Source organism: Empidonax traillii, unplaced genomic scaffold, assembly GCF_003031625.1.
Source record: "Empidonax traillii isolate 1590-97213 ecotype Southwest subspecies unplaced genomic scaffold, ASM303162v1 scaffold24:size2376012, whole genome shotgun sequence".
Classification (NCBI taxonomy): Eukaryota; Metazoa; Chordata; class Aves; order Passeriformes; family Tyrannidae; genus Empidonax; species Empidonax traillii.
The window spans coordinates 449374-467547 of NW_020955217.1; the positions used below are offsets into that span (position 1 = coordinate 449374).

Sequence of the window (18174 nt, forward strand, 5' to 3'; positions counted from 1 at the left end):
ATGATGTCACTGAAGTGGTCATGTATGCCAGTATGTATGCAACAGGAATTTTTTTCTACATGAAAGAGTAAAATTACAGACACTAGATATATGACTAAAAGTGAGTTAAAGCAGTTTTCCCATGACGTATCACCAAATGAAACATGAAAAGAACACTCTTACTAACTTATCAAAATATTTCTCTATTATTTAGTCAATACTGCCTGAAATGATCATGTAAAGTGACTCAGTGAAAAATGACTGTGTCATTTTATAGAATGTAATCCGTGTCCAGGAAATTACATCTGTAAATTCTGGCCATCTCCCACATGTATATGCAGATGAATAGGGGACGAGGGGGAGAAATTTAAAAAAAAAGAAAAAAACCCCTTATTAGCCAGATCCTGGCCAAGTACAAGCCTCTAGGAGCTCTACATTTCCAGCAGTGTCCAAGCAGCCATTGCAGCATCTGCAAGGCTAAGGAGCCAAAGCTCCCTCACTCCACAGCACCCACAAGAAATGCTTGGTGTGTTTCAGCTGTAGTGGCTCAAGAATATCTAGAGCTGCTGCTGCAGGCTTTCTGAAAGCTTTTGATCAGGCTATGTTGCTAGAGCAGGGTGGTAGAAGATCTTCATGTCCTGAATTCTGGGGGAGGAAGCATGGTGTAGTTCCATCCAGGTCTTAAAATGTGTGATTGGTAATATCCTTGTGTCAGGATGAAAAGTACAGTTGTTTGTTTGTTTGTGTTTTTTGTTGTCGTGTGTTGGTTGGTCTTGTTTTGGTTTCATTGTTTTTTATGAATTTGAAAACTATGCACTAACCTATTTTGTTTGGATTCAGATACAACACTGACCCAAATATGCAATAAGTAGGGTGGTTTACTTCATTGCTTGTTGAAGTCTTAGGACAATATAGTATCTGAATGCTTCCTTTCAGTTTAACTGTTTAGCTTTCTTCCAAAGATATTTAATTTTTGATTTGGACTTAAAAACCTATGAGAGATATATAGCAGAGAATCTGCAAGTTCTGGCTAAGCACATGAAAAAGTTTATCTATTGCACTTGACATTCATAAGATAGAAATGTGATCATTAAACCTATCATGGAGGGTCTTTATGGACTGGTCTAGCTCATTGCATGGCAAATGGGTAAAAAGTCCCTAAAAATGTTAAATTACTAGAATGTTATGACTGCACAGACAGTCAGTGGGCTGCATGGCTGATTTCTTGCACAGATAGGCATTGACAGGATTGTTCGTTTAATTTAACTGGGTCACTGAAATGTGTGGCCAGCACAATCTTCTTTTTAGATCAACTTCATCTCCTTCATCTCATCTTGTAAACCATGTGTCAGCAGGTTGAGAGCAAGTGCCTCCTTAACTGATTTATATTTGTGCTCTTTACAAACATTTCCGTGACATTGTCTCCCCCTGTACTTGTTGGGCCTCTTTCTGCGTTTTTGAGCTTAGTTTGCGGCACTCCACCATCCCTGGCAACCCTTGCTCAGCTGAGCATCTGTCTTGGCCTGGATTGTCCTTGCTACATGTGGAAGAAGTTTTTCCTTTTGGTGTAGCAACACACCACCATGTTTGGAGGTCCCTCTCCTCAGGACTGGCTGGCAGGCAGTGGATGAGTGAGTGTACCATGCTGTCTCTTCTGCCCCCATTCCTGAAAGCTGAACAGGAAAATTAATTACCTGGGTCTGTGTTACTATTTCCATGTATGGCTTCCCAGAGCAAGCCACAGTCATGCTGTGTCTTCATGCTGGCAGAGCTTCAGTGAAGCACCCTGCTACACTCTGGAGGAGCCAAACTTGCTGCATGGCAGCTGACATGGGCTCTCTGAGAGAGGGCTTTGCAAGTCACTGTTGCATGGCAGTGTCCTGATCTCAGTGTGGTGTTTTATATCAACAGCCAGAGACCAGTTAGACTAAAAGTGATGCTAGGAAGGTTCCAGAATGAGCTATATTGAACAACTGGCAAGTACTTAGAAAGCAATTAAGTCAATAACTAAATGAGAGAAAATGTGTGGTAAATGCATTTGATTTTCTGCTTTGGAGAGCTAAGTTGCCTGGTGAAGGAAAACACTAGATGTGTCTTGATTTGGTACATCTCGACATCAAAAAGATTTTAAGACTGTTCCACAGGACTGTGTTTTACACATAAGCCATGGAAACATGACCTAGATGTAATCTCCGTGAAGTAGGTGTACAACAGTTTGATAAATTGCTCTCAAAAATATTTATCAGCAGTTTTCTGTCAGTCTAAAAGGGCATCTCATGCAGGATCTTGCACAGGGCAATCCCTGGCCCACTTGTACTCAGTGCTTCAGTTTTGATTTGAATGTAGGATTACAGAATATCCTTACAAATCTTGCCACTGTTACCAATCCGGGAAAGTTGCAAGCACTGGAGAGGGCAGCACTGAGAATCAAAATGGTCTTCACAAATTCAAGCAAAGAGGTAATACAGCTTTCTGTCAATTTGCATACCTCTCCTTTGGGCTGGTTTTCATAAAACTGTGGCACACAGAGAAAGCATTATCATAACCCAGGTAAAATTCGAAAATACTTGAGAGGTTAATCACTGTGAAGTAATTTATGTTCAATGCTAAGGTTTTGTAAGAATTTAAAGGCATTTGAAAAACTGCTTTGGATAAATGCTGAAACTACCACAAGAAATACACCATTTCAAGACTTCTCCAAAATTCTTGGAGTCTGGGGGTTTGTCAGTCTTGAAGACTGCGGCCTGAGAGGACAAGTAGAGAGCAGAAGGGTTGGGAGGTTAAGACTGCATATAATTGTGCCATTTACCCACACTGCTAGACTGGAAACAAATTAGAGGAAGGAAATTATCGAAAGACAGCATGCCTGTGCTTCAAAGCCAAGATGGAAAATGGGAAATCCAAGAGGGAACAATCTTCATTGTAATCCCATTGTTCAGGCTGACCTCAGTGACAAAAGAGAAAGATACCAGCAGTAAAATAATTAGCTATTTCAAATTCATCACATTTTAATAATTCAAACACTATTAATAATGCAAATAAAAAGAATATTTCGAATATATTTTTGTCAGAGTCCTTCTATAATATTCTCTTTCTCATTGAAGGAAAGAAGCTTATACTTCTCACCACCCTGCAATGTAAAGAGAAGAACAACATAGTTCTGAAATACCCAACCACCTTTTGTAACAGCTTTAATAAGTTTTTTAATATGGCTCTCAAGAGGGCACCATTCCCCATGTATCTAAATATGCTCTTCAGGCAAATTCAAGCAGCATGTTCTTGGCGAAATGTTGTTATTTTTGGAAATCAACGAAGCAGGATACATCATTTCCCCTCCTACACATTTGCTGATGCTTTAATAGAAAGACCTGTGTTCAAAAGTTAATTACAGCATCTAGATTGTGCACCAAATAGGCACTGGAACTGCAAGTGATTGCTATTGTAAGGGGAAAAGAAAAGGAACAATGTCATGTGCAAATGTTGCTTTGGAGTTCTTTTTGCGCTTGATTACCACCCCAGGAAAAGAGCGCTGACTTGTTTGCCACAAAAGGGATTAAACTGCCTCGCATGACACCCTGGGAATGGATGCCCAGGTGAAAGCCATGTTACAATAAACACCTTATTTTGAGTAAGAGCTAAGGAAGGAAAGAAATAGCACAAACCAGCTTGCCATCCGCATTTGATTGCTTTTCGAACTTTCACACAACATGATATGCCGTTTTACTGAGGAGGAGAAATTGACAGTAGAAGCAGAAATATCTTTGATTTCTTCATCTGCTTGTACACTAAGTTCTGTTTCCCTGAAGACAGTGGGAGTCAAACAAAAGGGCATCATTTCACTACTTGCTGCTCAGTCTTTTTCAGCAAGCATTTGGTCTTAGGTTTTCCTTAGGATGTCTTTCCAGAGTTTCCCTGGCTACCTTGTTGCCTCTTCAGTCAAATTCTCTGGTCTTTCTGCCCTTCTCCCCAAGATGTGCATAATTCTGTGGAAAGCAACCAAGCAGTTTGAACCAGATTTATAACATGCTGCTGAGTTCATCATAATACACCTCTCCACACTGTAAGTTTTTATGTTGTATTAACAGTAGTTCACCCTCTGGCTCCATGCTGGAGTGGAGCACTGCTGGAGTTCTGACTCGGAAGAAAAAGTTTGGGCTGCTGAATTATTGGCATTATTACCTGAAATTACTCTGGAGTTTCATTCTTCTGCTGTACTGACCAGCTGGGAAAGTATACTCATGAAAGTATAGCCTGTCATCATAGTTGATACGCAACACAGTTGCATCCTGAGCTGAAAAATATTTACCTTGTCTATTCATTCAGCAAAAGCAAAATCTTTCTAATGCATTTTTCCCAACACCTGCATATGGCATATCTCCAGCTTGCCAATTTGTCTGATGTACTTTGCTGATATCAGTTGGGCTCTGTGTTTGTCACACGCATTTTACAGTAATTTCTGGGCAAGCATATTAACTACCAAATTGGAATAAAAATGCTGTTGTTAACAAGCCTCTGCAGGGAAAACATATATTTTATAATAATTAAAATATACCTGTCCTTTCATTACCTTTGAACATCTGTTCTGTTGCTGTTGATTGAATATCATCAAGCTGTGCGAGGTAAAGTGATACTTTATGTGTTACCTAAAGCAGTTAGGGACAAGAGTTTAGCAGACATCAAAGTGAACAGACATTCCTGTGACTGGTGAGGGTGCAAAGAGTCAAATTACACATACACTAATAGACATTCAATTCACCACACTTTCTGCACTTAAGTGAAGTCAATCTTTGACTATTAGTCATTAAAAATAAATACCCTTTTCTGGAAATATGAAGCACCTTGTAGTAACAGTACATGGAGCTGAGATTCTAGTCTAGCTGGATCCCTTGAGCAGGTGATCATGCAGAGCAAGTTCTCACTCATAAATATCTCATTTTGGGTCAGGAAAGAGCAGGTGAAGTAGATACAGGGAAAAAAGATGAGTGTTTAATTTCAGGGATCTCTGAACATACTTCACTGTTACACAGCCCATTCAGCTTGAGATCCTGCCCAGGAAGGAGGAAAGTAGTCCTTGCAACTCCACAGACACTCAGGGACTGAAGTAGTAGTAACCCTGAGCTTGAAGAGATGAGTCATAGTTCCATCAGACCTCTTGGAGATACCAGTTTTTCATATGGATAAAATAACTTGGACTATTGGTGTGTAAAGCAAATCCCTTCTATGTGGAACCGAAGCTGAATTAATTGAGAATTCAGTCTTAGTATGGTAAATTAGGGAATAAATTTATAGATAAATAGATAAATAGTTTTAAAAGTCATTTGGGAGAACACACTCAAGCAGTGTCTTTAACTCTGCTTTAGTGAGGCTTTCCTGCCATTCTCCTTTACAAATATTGCAGCACCTGGCAGCATCTAAAAGTGCACATTTATTTGATGACCACTTCTGGTTGACGGATTTTACTTTATTATGTGCACTATGGAGTTCAAAACCAATATAGGTTAGTGGAAAAATCTACATGATAACAGTACCTAGCAGTACCTAAGGGGAAGAGACAGTAAGGTAGCAAGTTGAAGTTGTTCTTCTCTTTTGTGGATCTTGTCAGGTGTCTCCTCCGGTCATTTCCAGTTTATGTCTGGTCAGGGGAGCCCCCGGTGGTCCAGGGGAAAATTCACTGCACTGTCACTGCAGAGACCCGGGTTCGAGTCCCGGTCGGGGCCCCTCCCCGGGCAGATGGAGCTCGTTAGCCCTGTAAGGCAATCCATCTACGTCCTGAGGACCTCGCTGCCACCGTCCAAGTGTGCTTGGCCCCGGCAGGGCTCAGTTCCGCGCACACTGTGTCTCACCTAAAAAATCCAATGCGCAGGCTGGAAGGTGGAAAGACCTTCCCCGGTTCTTCGTTCGCGAAGAGACTGGCCATTCATTCATGTCTGGTCAGATTTCTGTTTCACGAATCAAGTTACAAAATAGTAACCTCTAAGGAGGTGGTCAAGTATGTCTGGCTAAGTGTACAGTGCTTCATGTATCGTGCATGACTTCACACTAGCAGTTATTTGTCAGCCTTCAGAGTTCGAAAAACTGCTTTTGCTTTTTCAGTATTTATTTAATACTTTTTCTAAGGGTGGCATTTGTCATTTAGGTGGACATTATCTAGGTCTCACTTGTCTAAATTTTCCTTCAACTGAGAGAAGGGGTTAAGACAAATGCACTCTTCTGTTGCATTGCTGAAGACTTTCTTCATGTATTTTCACTCATAGCACTTAAAACAAACTGAAGCACCCAGAATCTCCCCTATCCTTAACATAAGCCTGGCTACATGTTTTATGCTCAGAGATGAAGTCCTGGCCGGACTGAAGCAAAAGTTCTGCTGTTGGTTTCACCATAAACTGGGTATTGCCTCAGATCCTCAGACCAGAATATACTGTCTTTCCTTGTTTTTTCTTTACTGAATTATCTGTTTGCAGATTTAAAGGGAAAACAGAAAAAGACCTTTGTTTATGCCTCTCGGTGAGGCTAAATTCCCTCTCTTTTTACTGTACTTAAGATTGCAAGAGAGGAATCTGCAGAACACACAGAAAAGTGGTCGGCAGAAGGTAAGAATAAGGTCCCAAGATAAGGACCAGGGTAAAATGTTCTATAAATCTATTATATGCAGTCATTTAGGCATGATAAAGGTCTGACATTTCCCTTCAGTAAGAATAATGAAGACTGGTCTTTTTACATAGATTCATGGCATTGATGCCAGAGGGGTTGTTAGGTCTGAATTGTGTGATACAAGCCCTTAAATGATGCTCATTTATCCTTTTGTTGAGCTCAGTAACTTATGTTTTATTGTTGTCATCGAGAAAGACATCCAGTTCTGATGTGATGACCTCCAGAGACAGAAAATCCACTGATAGCCTTGGTAGCTTAATCACATTTGCTGTTGCAACAGATATGTTTTTACTTGAAAATACCTATTCTCAGTTTCCAACCACTGTTTCTTATTGTAAATTTCACTGGCAGAGTAAAAGGCCTTTTGTTTCTTCTCGGTGCCTTGGCCCTATGACTTACAATGTGTGTTCACTTTTTATGTGTCAGTAGAAGTCTGAAGCATTTTTACTTGAATTAGCCATCCTGATGGAGCCAAATACTGAGATGGAGGTGCTGCTGCAGTACAACTGAGCCAGAGACAGAGATCCAAAACTGGCTGTCCTTTTTTCCAGAGCTTTGATTTGGCCTCTTTATAGAAAATCTGTTCTAATACAAATACTGCATCTAGCCAAATATCATGATGGTTTCAGAATGTTCAAAGATGTTAATAGATTTTCAAAATGAGAACATTTTATAACAGGCTTTGTAACTGTATAGCTCAGTTGTGGGAAATGGGCAGCTCATAAAATGGGGTTTGAGTCTGGAACTTTATTTCAGTGTACACATGGATGCAAGCTTTCTATTCCTTGTTATTGTCATATAATACTGAGGATTATAGGAGCTGGCTACCTTAAAATTACACTCAAAAGTCTTGTTTTGAACTGATTTTTTCTATTTCTTATATCTGATTTAGCCTGACACCCTGGGTAGCAAAGGCCATGCTCTGAGGTAAGGTTTTGGTTGGAGCTCATCTGTTTCCATAGGAATAGTAACATGTTTCAAAGCACTTGTTTGTGATATTTAAAGAGAAAAGGAGAGAGGTTATTTCAGTTTGCCTGACAAAATTCACTTATATGAGCTATATGTTACATTAATGCAGAACACCCACGCCGGGGATTGTAAATGGCTGTCCAGGTCTTGCAGCCTTTCTCCCAAAACATTTACCCATTTTTCTGGGACAGAGAGCAAATTATCTCTTCTGCCCTTAATCACTTTAGTAGCCATTTGCTTTTCCAAGTAATTTCCAACTTTAGGAGATTGTAAAGAGCAAGCAGAAGGGCATGTTTTGTTTCTGACAGCAAATACTCATCAGTTCAGTGGAAGATGTGTGGCAGTTTCTGATCTGTACACCTTCCTCCTGTTGCTGCCCCACTTGGCTCTGTAGAAGCTGGTCCATGACGGGGTCTGAGAGTTTGACTTCCAGTAATAGCCAAACACAGAGGACTAACCACAGCCTAGTTTGTGTGTGTACGTGTCCTCATGAGAGGGCAAGAAGAGGGAAGAAATGGAAGCAATACAGAAGTAATGGCTGTCTAAGAGGGAGGATGGAGCACAGACATTGAGACTTACGGTGTTTTTACCAGCATGTCGATTAGACCTGACTGAGTAGATTTAATTGTTCTCTGAAGGCAGACAGCCTGCCAATTGTTCTGAGCTGGTTTAAACAATAGTAAAAATCCTTGAAACCATTAGATGTCTTGTTTCTGAGGCTCCCATCACCAGCTGTGCAGCTGTGCTCATGGGGACACAAGCAGACTGCTAGTATATATTTACTTTTGGTCATGTCAGGGCATGGCACAATTCATTCAAGCACATCCAAATCCAAGAAATCCTCTAAACATTTCCAGGGCTAGGAAAGGAGTTAGGCACATGCAAAACCTCCACAAAGGGATCAGTGGGAAAGCTAAAGAGGAAAACTTTGTGTTTATTTTTCCAGATACTTCAAACCAAACAATACGATGACACTTTGTAGATATGAGTTCACTAAAAGCCGGGATTCAGGAAAAAAAGTTACAATTTGCCTAAATAATCAAGCATTTAGAGATGTTTTTCTTGCCAATGCTTTTGTTTCCTGCTGAGCACCTCTCCTCATGATATGCTGAAACCTCTTTCTTGACCTCTCCCCATGTCCCTGCTCTCCTCTCCCACTTCCTCTGTCCCTCCTCTCACTCAGCCCTGCCGCACTTTTCTGCACTGAACTCAACATATGCCCAACCCCTTCCTGCTCCTTCTGAAAACCCATCTGTGCTGTGAAACTCCCAACCTACAACGACCACATACTGCTGTCTGGATCCCACTCTCCTCTTGTTTTCTATCAGTTTAAATCTGTTGACTTCAGAGGTGTTGCTTCTCCCCTCGCAGCTTTTGGCAAGGAGTCAGATCCACTGCATCTGGCCAGGCTGTTCAAGGATAAAGTCTTCCCGGGGAACAAAAGGCTCTTGTTTGCTCAGCAAAATAAATCCTCTGCACTTGTAGCAGTGTATTAACAATATTTCCAGGCTGAACTGTAGCTTCTTCACAGGAACAGTGTATCCTTTTTACTGTCCCGCTCTCAAACTCTTCTGCTTCTGTAAGGTGGGGAAAGGATATTTGGCAAAACCGTCTCCCAGTGATGCTGAGATGATAGTTGCTGAGGTTTAGGGAAGGTGTATGTTAGAGGTTGGTCCTGCATTGTGCTGGACCCAGGGAAGCCTATCTAAGCGTACTGCTCAGCACTTCCTCAGGAGGTTTTCCCTTTACCTAGCAATTTTCAAGAATGTGCCAGAGGAGAGATGGTTTTCATGTACCTAAAGCCTGAAGAATGTGCCTCTAACAACTCTGTATTTATAGAGATGTTACTAATCAAGGATTTTGGTGCAGTTTATAAAGCATCCTTTTGCAGTAACTGACCGTCTTCATTACTGACTGAAAGATTGCTATTTGTCTGTAGCAGAGCCCAGATTTTTGCAGCCATTCCCACACTCTCAGAGTGTCCTTCCTTCCCTCACTGTGAAACCACCCCACCACTGGTGGATGGAAGTGTGCTTCACAGAAGGAAATACCTTTTGGAGGGCTACAGATCACTTGTACTCAGCATGGTAGTTGCCCTGGGACTTTGTGGATACTTAGAAGAATTACATGAAGCTGTATATTTAGAGTGTTGACGTTAACTATTCAAACCCACAGCATCTAAAAACAACTATAGCTTCTCCCAGAGACACCTGCACAGTGATTTCTGTGTGGGAAGAAACAGACACAGTGAAAGGGAAGTGAAACATTTTGCCCGAAATGGCATCTTATGGAGTCAGATCTTTGCAGTGACAAATATGCACCGAGCAGAGCCAGATTTCACATTTTCCAAATGTGTTATTAGGCATCTTTGTCATGATCAGAAACACCACAGCTGAGGTTGTACCTTGGTTCTGCGTTTGTCAGCTCAAAATCTTTTTAGTGTCTGGGTGCTAAGGTCTCTGTTTACCCCAGTTTCTCTATTTGCTTCTTACCTGGGCATATTTCTGTGCCTCTGTGAATCCTCATTGATTTTCATGAGAGTGAAGTGTCATTACTGCAGCAGGCAGTGTACATCAGGTACCTTGGAGAACGGGATCATTAGGGTTCTGTGTCATTAGCAGTGCTTCTTAATGTACCCCGTAACACTTTCTTCTCTGAGAGGTGGCACTGGTTGTATGAATTAGCTACTTCATCGACTCTTAACATCACACAACCTTCAGGGTGTTTATCCTCATACAGCTGAGGTGTGGGAAGCAAGCATGGTACAAGTTGTTCCTAGGTCAGATTTTGGAGGAGCTTGCAAAAAATTGTTCAGGAAGTCTGTGGATGAACAAGGTATTGAGCCCAGGTCTTAAGTGCCTATGACCAAAATGGACTGTTAGACATGATCACCTCAAAGCTAAAGAAAACTGGAATACAGTTTGATTGAGTATGAGATTTTTGGAAAGTGGACAGAGAGCTTTGGCCCTGTGCAGATCTGGTCTTCTTAGTCCTTACTCAAAATTTTCCTTAAAAAGACTGACACATTTTGGTCTCATGCAATTATGGATTGTGATGGAGTTGCTCTGTACTCACAAACTAAGTTTATGCCTGGAATATATGTATATTTTACTTTTAAATAACAATCACAGTCTGCTGTTGAACCCATCTATTATCAGTATCTTTCTTTTCACATGTGTTCAGTTGGGGAGACATTGCTTTAATCCTGCTATAATGGCATCTGATCATACACATTTCTCAATTTCTATTAATTCTAATTACCTACAATTAAAAATAAAAACCCAAGTAGTGTATTTTGTAAAGCTTTCTCTTTTTTGGAAGGTTTCTGGTGGGATACTTTCTGTTCAAATGGTAGAGATTTACATCACGTATCATATGAAATTTCCATTTATAGTTAGCTTTCAAGAGTTAATAAATGTTTACCTGTCACACAGCTCTGATGAAGCATCCAAACTCAATGCTTATCAAGCTGCTGTAATTGGAACTTTTCATACACTACTTAGCATCTTAAAATCCTGATCGTCAGCTGACTTGAAGCTGTGACTATATCTGAATTGCATGTCACAGTGGGACCTGGGTACACATTACCATCTTCCAGGGCATCTTTGGAAAGAAGCTTCTGCATGTAGGTGTGGGCAGGAAGGAAGCTGTGTTATGCTCCTGTAGGTCGTCTCATCTGTGCGACTGGGGGACCAGCACCCTGAAGTACACCATGTTTCCCTGTGTAATGATGGGTAGATGTGTAGCCCATCTGCCCTGTGGTTGAGGTTCAGCCATGGCGTGCACACTAGGACTGCTCTGCCGCACAGAAATAGTCACTGCCTGGAGCTTTTCCCTTCCCTGAGGTCTAATTAGGTGTAGCTTTGCATCTTCCTTGGGCTCTCTGGCACAAGCTGTTGCCCACCTGTATTCCCCAACCACAAGGGTCAGTGCTGGTTCCCTACAGCTTGCACCATTTCCTAGTGGCTTCTCAGGCACGGAGGTCCCCTTTCCTGGCCCCCAGTGAAACTCAAAGCAAACAAAATGGATTCAAAACCAATCTCTCTTAGTTTTAATCATCACAAGATAATTGCATGCTTCCTAAGATTTAAAATATGCTTATATCCTTCTGCCCTGTGCTGGCTTTGGCACCATCCCTAAGTGCTGTTTGAGCTCAGGCACTTGTAGGCTTTGCAGTTCTGCAGAGTCCCATCTCAAAACCAGGGAATCCCTTCCTTTCACACAGGCAGCTTGCTGTTCTCTTGGTTTGGCTCCATAGTGGAGCAATGGCATCTTAACAAAAAGGCACAATCTCTGCCCTTCTCTCCCGAGCAGTCTGCCAGTGCAGCAGTACAACCCCCAGCTCTCTCCAGGACATATGAGACTTTAAAGACACACCAAGAGCCTGTGCTTTCCTTCCTTTTCTGCAGGAATCTAGCACTCTTCAGGCAGTTATCTCCCAAAGAGGAGGTGAAGAGAAATGGTGACCTTTATCAAGTGGCCATCTCACAACCTCCAGTTTAGTGCTCCTCTGCAGCTAGATTTCATCAAATGCACATTAACCAATTACCCAAATTGGCACAATAATCAATTTTCATTAACTGATACAGAATCTAGCAAATGAATAAGTTCCCTATTGGTTATATTTAACCCTTTGTATTAGTGTAGTTGGAGCTATCTGTGACATGTACTAATGCAACATGCTTATGCTAACTTCTATTTTTTATAAGCTCTTCATAAGCCACTTATAAATAGAAGCTTAATATGAAGTGTGACAGATCTCTAATCTTTAGTCTCTCCTTAGCCCTCCAAGTGCTTCCTTTCTGGAAATACAGAATATATCCAGTATGTCCTAGATACTCTCCATTCTTGCTGATGACTTTAGCTCTCAGCCATTGATGCTTTTCACTTCTTAATCACTGTAAATAGATCAGTGCTGCAACTGTCTTTTTATTTAACATTTTAAAAAGGCAAATAAGATGAAAGGGGCAGTAAAGGGGTGATGAATAGAAGATATATTTTGTTGCTCATGTGGTGCTGTGAGGTGGAGGGGTTTTCATGACAGTATAATATAGACATAAAAATACGTATTTCTTTTCCATTGCAAAAAAGAAGAGGATTGGAGCAGCTAAGTGAATTATCTAATAGAAAGGAAAAATACTGAGAAAATACTGTGTGGCATTTTTATGTAGTTTCAGTACTATATGACATTCTTTTCTACCAAAGGCCATGTGTGTAATGGTCTCCCTGTCACCACTGGGCAAACATTGTAACAGAAAATGCCCGGTTTAGTGTTACACAGCAAATCAGTGCCAAAATGGGAGATGGAACCCTAATATCCTGGTACCAGGAAATGTTTATTAGTGTATTCTGGGTTTGTTTGTTTGTTTGTTTGTTTACTTCTGTGGGTGAAAAGCCTGTGCATCAGAGATTCAGGTGGTATGGAAAATTCAGAAGTAATACCTGTTTATTTCAGCATATGTCATTCAGATTTTGTTGAGTCTAATCCCTCCAGCATCCAGTGTTTTTACTTCGACTTTAAAAGAAGTAAAGCCCTGTGGTTACTCTTCAGCCTTTCCTTACATTCAGCTATGAACAGTACAATAATGCCTGTCCCCAGGCAGTAAATGTATTGATATGCATTCACAGATAAGCACATCTACTGAGTTTCTCACAAACAGGAGAACACCTGATGTAGGGAACATCAGGTGCAGAACTTGTAGGATTTAAAGCACAGCCAGAGGTAATAGCTCCAAATTGTAACCTAACCTAACACTTTCTCAGCCATAGATTCCTCCCCCTTTTTTTTCTCCTTAAAACTTTTGCTGCTGCGTCATTGATAAATAACAGCCCTTTGCTCTATAATATATCCCTTTTTTATTTAAACTTTTGCCTTCTTGCTCATTAAACCTCTCCTCATCAGCATTACTTTTACTTTTCAGAAACTTGTATTCAATATTATAGGCTAGGAGTTCTTTTGTTTTCTCCCCGAGGATGTAAAACCCTGGGGGATTTAAGTATCTACTTGATAGGCTCACACAGTCTTAATCAGCCTATAATGGAGCTAATGGCTGTTTGTCATCCTTGGAGATATAAATTTCCTGGTGATGTCTACTGCAGTCAGTACATGAAGTATGCTCTGACTGCCAGCAAGGTCTAATAACCGGGAGAAGGGCAGCCAGCTTCATTAGTGAGAGCGAGACTGAGACCATACCGGCTGCTTTTCTGGGGAACTGTGCTTTTTTGAATACCGAGAGGGGATAATGGATAATACTGGTAAGTGAAATAAAACAGATCTTGATTCTTAGTGGAGCTACGGGGTTCGTTTGTATCCTGTCTCATTTGCTGCAGGAGATGTGTTTCTTTAGCTTGTGTGGCTTCCTCCTTTTAAATGTCCTTTATTAAAGCAAATTTTTATGTGTAAAACGTGACACACTTAAGTTTTTAACCCTTTAGTAGTCTAGTTTTTTCTGGTTTAAGTCTTTTTCCTGGAAATGTGAACCTAAACTGTAATGTGGGATCTGCCTTTTTAAGATTTTCAGTGTTATTTTGGAAGCTATATGCAGGAAATGTGGCAGGAAGGGAAAATGCATATACTTTACTAGGGAAATATCTCTAACAGTTTGCAATAGGTGTGGATAGGTAACTAACAAAGCTAACGAAAAGTAGATAATGCTTAGCTCCCGTCTTATTTTCTGCCTCTATTTTCTCTATATAATGCCTTAATCTCTTTTATATTTAGGACATAAAATACTGAATATATTTGCACTTTTTATTTTCTTTGATGTTCCAACTTTAGATCATGCATTTTCATCCAAAATAATGCACTTCACGGTTTCTAAGGAGGCACACACATCATTGCATCGGTGATGAAATGCATTATATTTGCATTTCCCTTTTGCATTACCTTGTATCACAAGGCAGAGCAAAAAAAGAGCTCTTTGGGATGGATATTTTGCATGCTGCTTTGACTGCTATGATACTTGAACATGTCAGTGTCTCTCTGATTTATTAACACTAGTGCAATACATATTAGGACACAGAATCTGCAGTAGATTCAGTACCCTTTGAAACCTGCTCAAATCTTCAGATTTGTCTAATGTTGACCTTAAAAGTGATGATCACCTTTACAATGTGTGAAAAGATTATTCTACAATAGATTTCAGTCATGAGACTATATGTAGTTTAAATTTGTGAGGGGTTTGGGGTGTTTTTGGTTTTTAATAATAAAAGCAAAACTCTTGCTTATGTCTGCTAAGCTGTCCAGGTCATTCTCATTTCACGTGTATTGTTATCAACTTCTGTGAGAAACAGAAGAATCTTGCTGCTTTTGTTTCTATGAAGTCCAAGAAAAAAAAAAAAAAAAAAAAAAAGAAAGTTTCCCCTGAATTTAAATGTAGGCACAGTGGAAAATTATGTTGCCAGCACCTGTGAACTTAAAAACTGACATAGTCCTAGTACAATGTTCATTTTTGGAAATAATTAAGATTAGCAATACTCTTTGCACTTGGTGCTTTGGTTAGCTTTTAAGAAGCCTTAACATAATACATAATAGCAACTTGTGTTCGATATTGCATGACAAGGCAGAATTTTCTGCTGGAGGAGAAGGGTTCCTGCTCTCCAACACACAATGCTTGTGGGCAAGAGATACCCTGGAAGGCAGAGCTGCTGATTCCTCCAGGTTTTTACACTCTTCAGCATCAACAACTAATAGTATTGAAGTCTTGACAGAGATACCACTTTAATCCAGCTATAAGAATCTGTTCTGGAATGAGTCACATTTATTTTAAAGGCCCGTGTTTGCTTTTTTTTTTTTGGGGGGGAGGGGATGGGGGCCAAGGGGAAAGCTAGTATCTGAAAACCATAGAAACAGATATTCTTCTGTGTGGTGTTTGGGGTTTTGTGGGGGTTTTGTTGGTTTTGTTGTGGGTTTTGTGGGGATTTTTGTTTGTTTTTTTGCCTAAGGAAGATTCCTGTTTGGTTCCTATCTGCAAAATTTGGAAGTTAAAATAAGTAAAGTTGGCTCTCTGCACAATTTACCAACTACTCTCAAAGCCTCTTAGAACACCAGTTTGCTGAATAGTTCCAGATACTTCTTTTTTCATACAGAAACAGTGACTGATACTTTCCATCTTATAGAAAACAAACTATATACACTGTTGAAATCGGTTAAAATAATAGTTTTGGTTGAGAATTAAAAACCAGTATTAAAAAAAAAAAAAGCCCCAAACCAACCCAACAACAGATGGAACCAAGCCTTATTGAAGACGTCATGGCAGATCCTGCTTCTACTGTTTTTACCAGCAATCTTATCACTGCCTGTGTTCAGCTTGGTCAGAGAGCTTCAGCCCCACGTGTGGCATGAGCATGCTCCCTTCTCCAGGCAGCTCTTCTATGAGTCCAGTCACTTCCATACTTCGACCACTGCCGGAAATACATCCATTTCCAAGGAACCTACAGAGTGCTGAGTAAACACAGCCAAGGGCCAAGGTCTGCAGAGTTACTTTTAGATCTCATGATCTCTAATTGCAGCCAAATGGAGTTGGGTGCCAACGTGGGGACTGTGCAGCTGAATACCTCTGTATATCTGGCCTGTGCCCTCTGAATCCTACAGGGATGTGAGTGCACCTTTGAAAGCCCACGAGGTGTAATCTGGGCACTTACACGACCAAACAGACAGGAGGAGGATATTTGCAGCCATAAACATAACTGCCCGATTAATTTGTTCATCAGCAGTTTGCCAACTGAAATGTAAACACGCTGATGTATAGAGGCTGGATACCTGCCTGAATTCTTCCTAAAGAGATGCTATTTCTGGCAATAGAGAACTGCAGAATATTAGCAAAGCTGTGGGTTTGAGTGAGTGCTAGAAATAACAATTTGGTATCAGTGTCAGTGAATCAGGCCTCTGTTATTAAACTCATCATGCTGCCAAAGAGACTTTCAAAGTCAGACCATGGATAATCGTTGGGCAAAACTCCATCTTCTGCTCTGCATAACAGAAATATCTCTGTAATTCATCACTCTTCTTCTCTGCTATCATTAAAATAATTTTCTGGCCAAAGCTGTAATTTAAAAAGATCAGTGTTGCTAATAGGTCACCTATGTGCACTTTTTAGGCTATGGTCTGAGCTATTTTAGTGAGTTTTAGAAACAATGTTTACATTAAGAAAGTCCTTTAAATGTTAGATTGTTTATATTTTTAATCCATGTACCAAGACAGCTCTGCATAATTGTTGTCTTGTGTGTTCTTTTAAAAGCCTTTCCCGGAATAACAATAAAATATTCATCCATCTGTGTACAGCACATCAGGACAGTTCTAGTTGTATTTTTTGCCTATTTTGGCATCAGCTGTTTGTGATGGGCTGGCTGCAGGTATTCAGCTGCAAGGCTGCCTGCTGCTCTGGGCAGGAGAGGGCATCCAGCAGTCCTTGTCGTGCCTCCACTGGCAGGTCCTGGGATCCAGCTTTGCTGCATGAATCTACTTTGGGCCAGGCAGATCAAGCCTGGCAACAGCAATGACGTAATAAAACTCATTTTAAAAAACTCAGGAAGGTCTGGAAATAACTCATGGGGAAAAAAAGAAAATATGAAAGTAGCAAGAAACTTGCAGTAGCAGGAAGAGGAAAGCTGCGGACACAGACAAGCTCCCAAGTGATGCTTTTTGAGGGAGATTTCCTGTAAGGAGTGAGATCAGCAACATCCCTTCACCCAGAGCTCCTAGTCAGCTGTGTCCTGTTCGAACAGGTGTCTCACCTTAAAACAGACAAGTCTTACACACTTATTCTTACCCAAGGAGCATGCCAATGTGATGTACCAAAATCTTAGGGGAAGGATCTCATCAGGGTGATTGGCACCATAACAAGGTGCTGTGTCATACCAGTCGTGAACAAAACCAGGAGTCCTTGTTTCATGTTTCTTGGGGATTTATATGACTTCTTTGCACTTGGAATATTATTTTAGCGGTAATGAGCTAGCTGTGGTTAATTGTTACCCTGAATTATGTAGGCTCTGCAGCTCTGGCTGCAGGCTATGCCTCCAAGTAAAAAATCTGTTTTAAAGGGACTGGAGGTCTTGTGTATTGAATATCCTGTCCCTGAAGAATATCCAGTAGCAACATCAAACTTCATATTTGACCTGTTGTGAAACTTAGAGCTTTCCATTGAAGCAAGACTTTAACTTGAGGTCTGAAACACTGCGGGACGGGGAGGATAGCAAGTGTCAATTTAGCCTTCTTCTGCATGATATCATGTGTCACAGGAAGGGCAAGAGACACAGGAAGCTGTCTGTGGATGGAAATTCTCTTGCTTTTGAAGTAACCGTTCATTTTTGTGCTTCTGTAAGTCAATATGACTTATTTAGCATTCTTTAAATATAAGAGTACTGAAATTGAGTGCTGGTTGAGGATTTGACTTTACAGATGCTTTTTAGTGTCTTACCTTATTTCAAGGCAAATAGGGTGCATCTTTCTAAAACATAGGGGAGAAAAAAATATCAGGTAGTTAGATGAGTAAAACTGGGAGGTGGACTTCAGATTATGATCCTGGTTTCTCATCAACTCATAGTGTTCAAAAGCCTCTAATGTAGCCTAGCTGA

General features: G+C 40.6%; 1 protein-coding gene across 4 annotated transcripts in view; it reads left to right on the forward strand.

Annotated features, from left to right (window-relative positions):
- Positions 1–18174, forward strand: part of PHACTR2 (phosphatase and actin regulator 2) — a 129017-nt gene that overhangs the window by 16100 nt on the left and 94743 nt on the right. The window contains exon 1 of one of the 4 annotated variants that reach the window (XM_027904489.1): positions 13681–13854. The exons of the other annotated variants lie outside the window; for them this stretch is intronic. Coding sequence (XP_027760290.1) covers positions 13842–13854 — 13 coding nt within the window. The 5' untranslated portion in view covers positions 13681–13841. Of the gene's footprint in view, positions 1–13680; positions 13855–18174 lie in introns of those variants that run through there. 4 annotated transcript variants of the gene reach the window in all.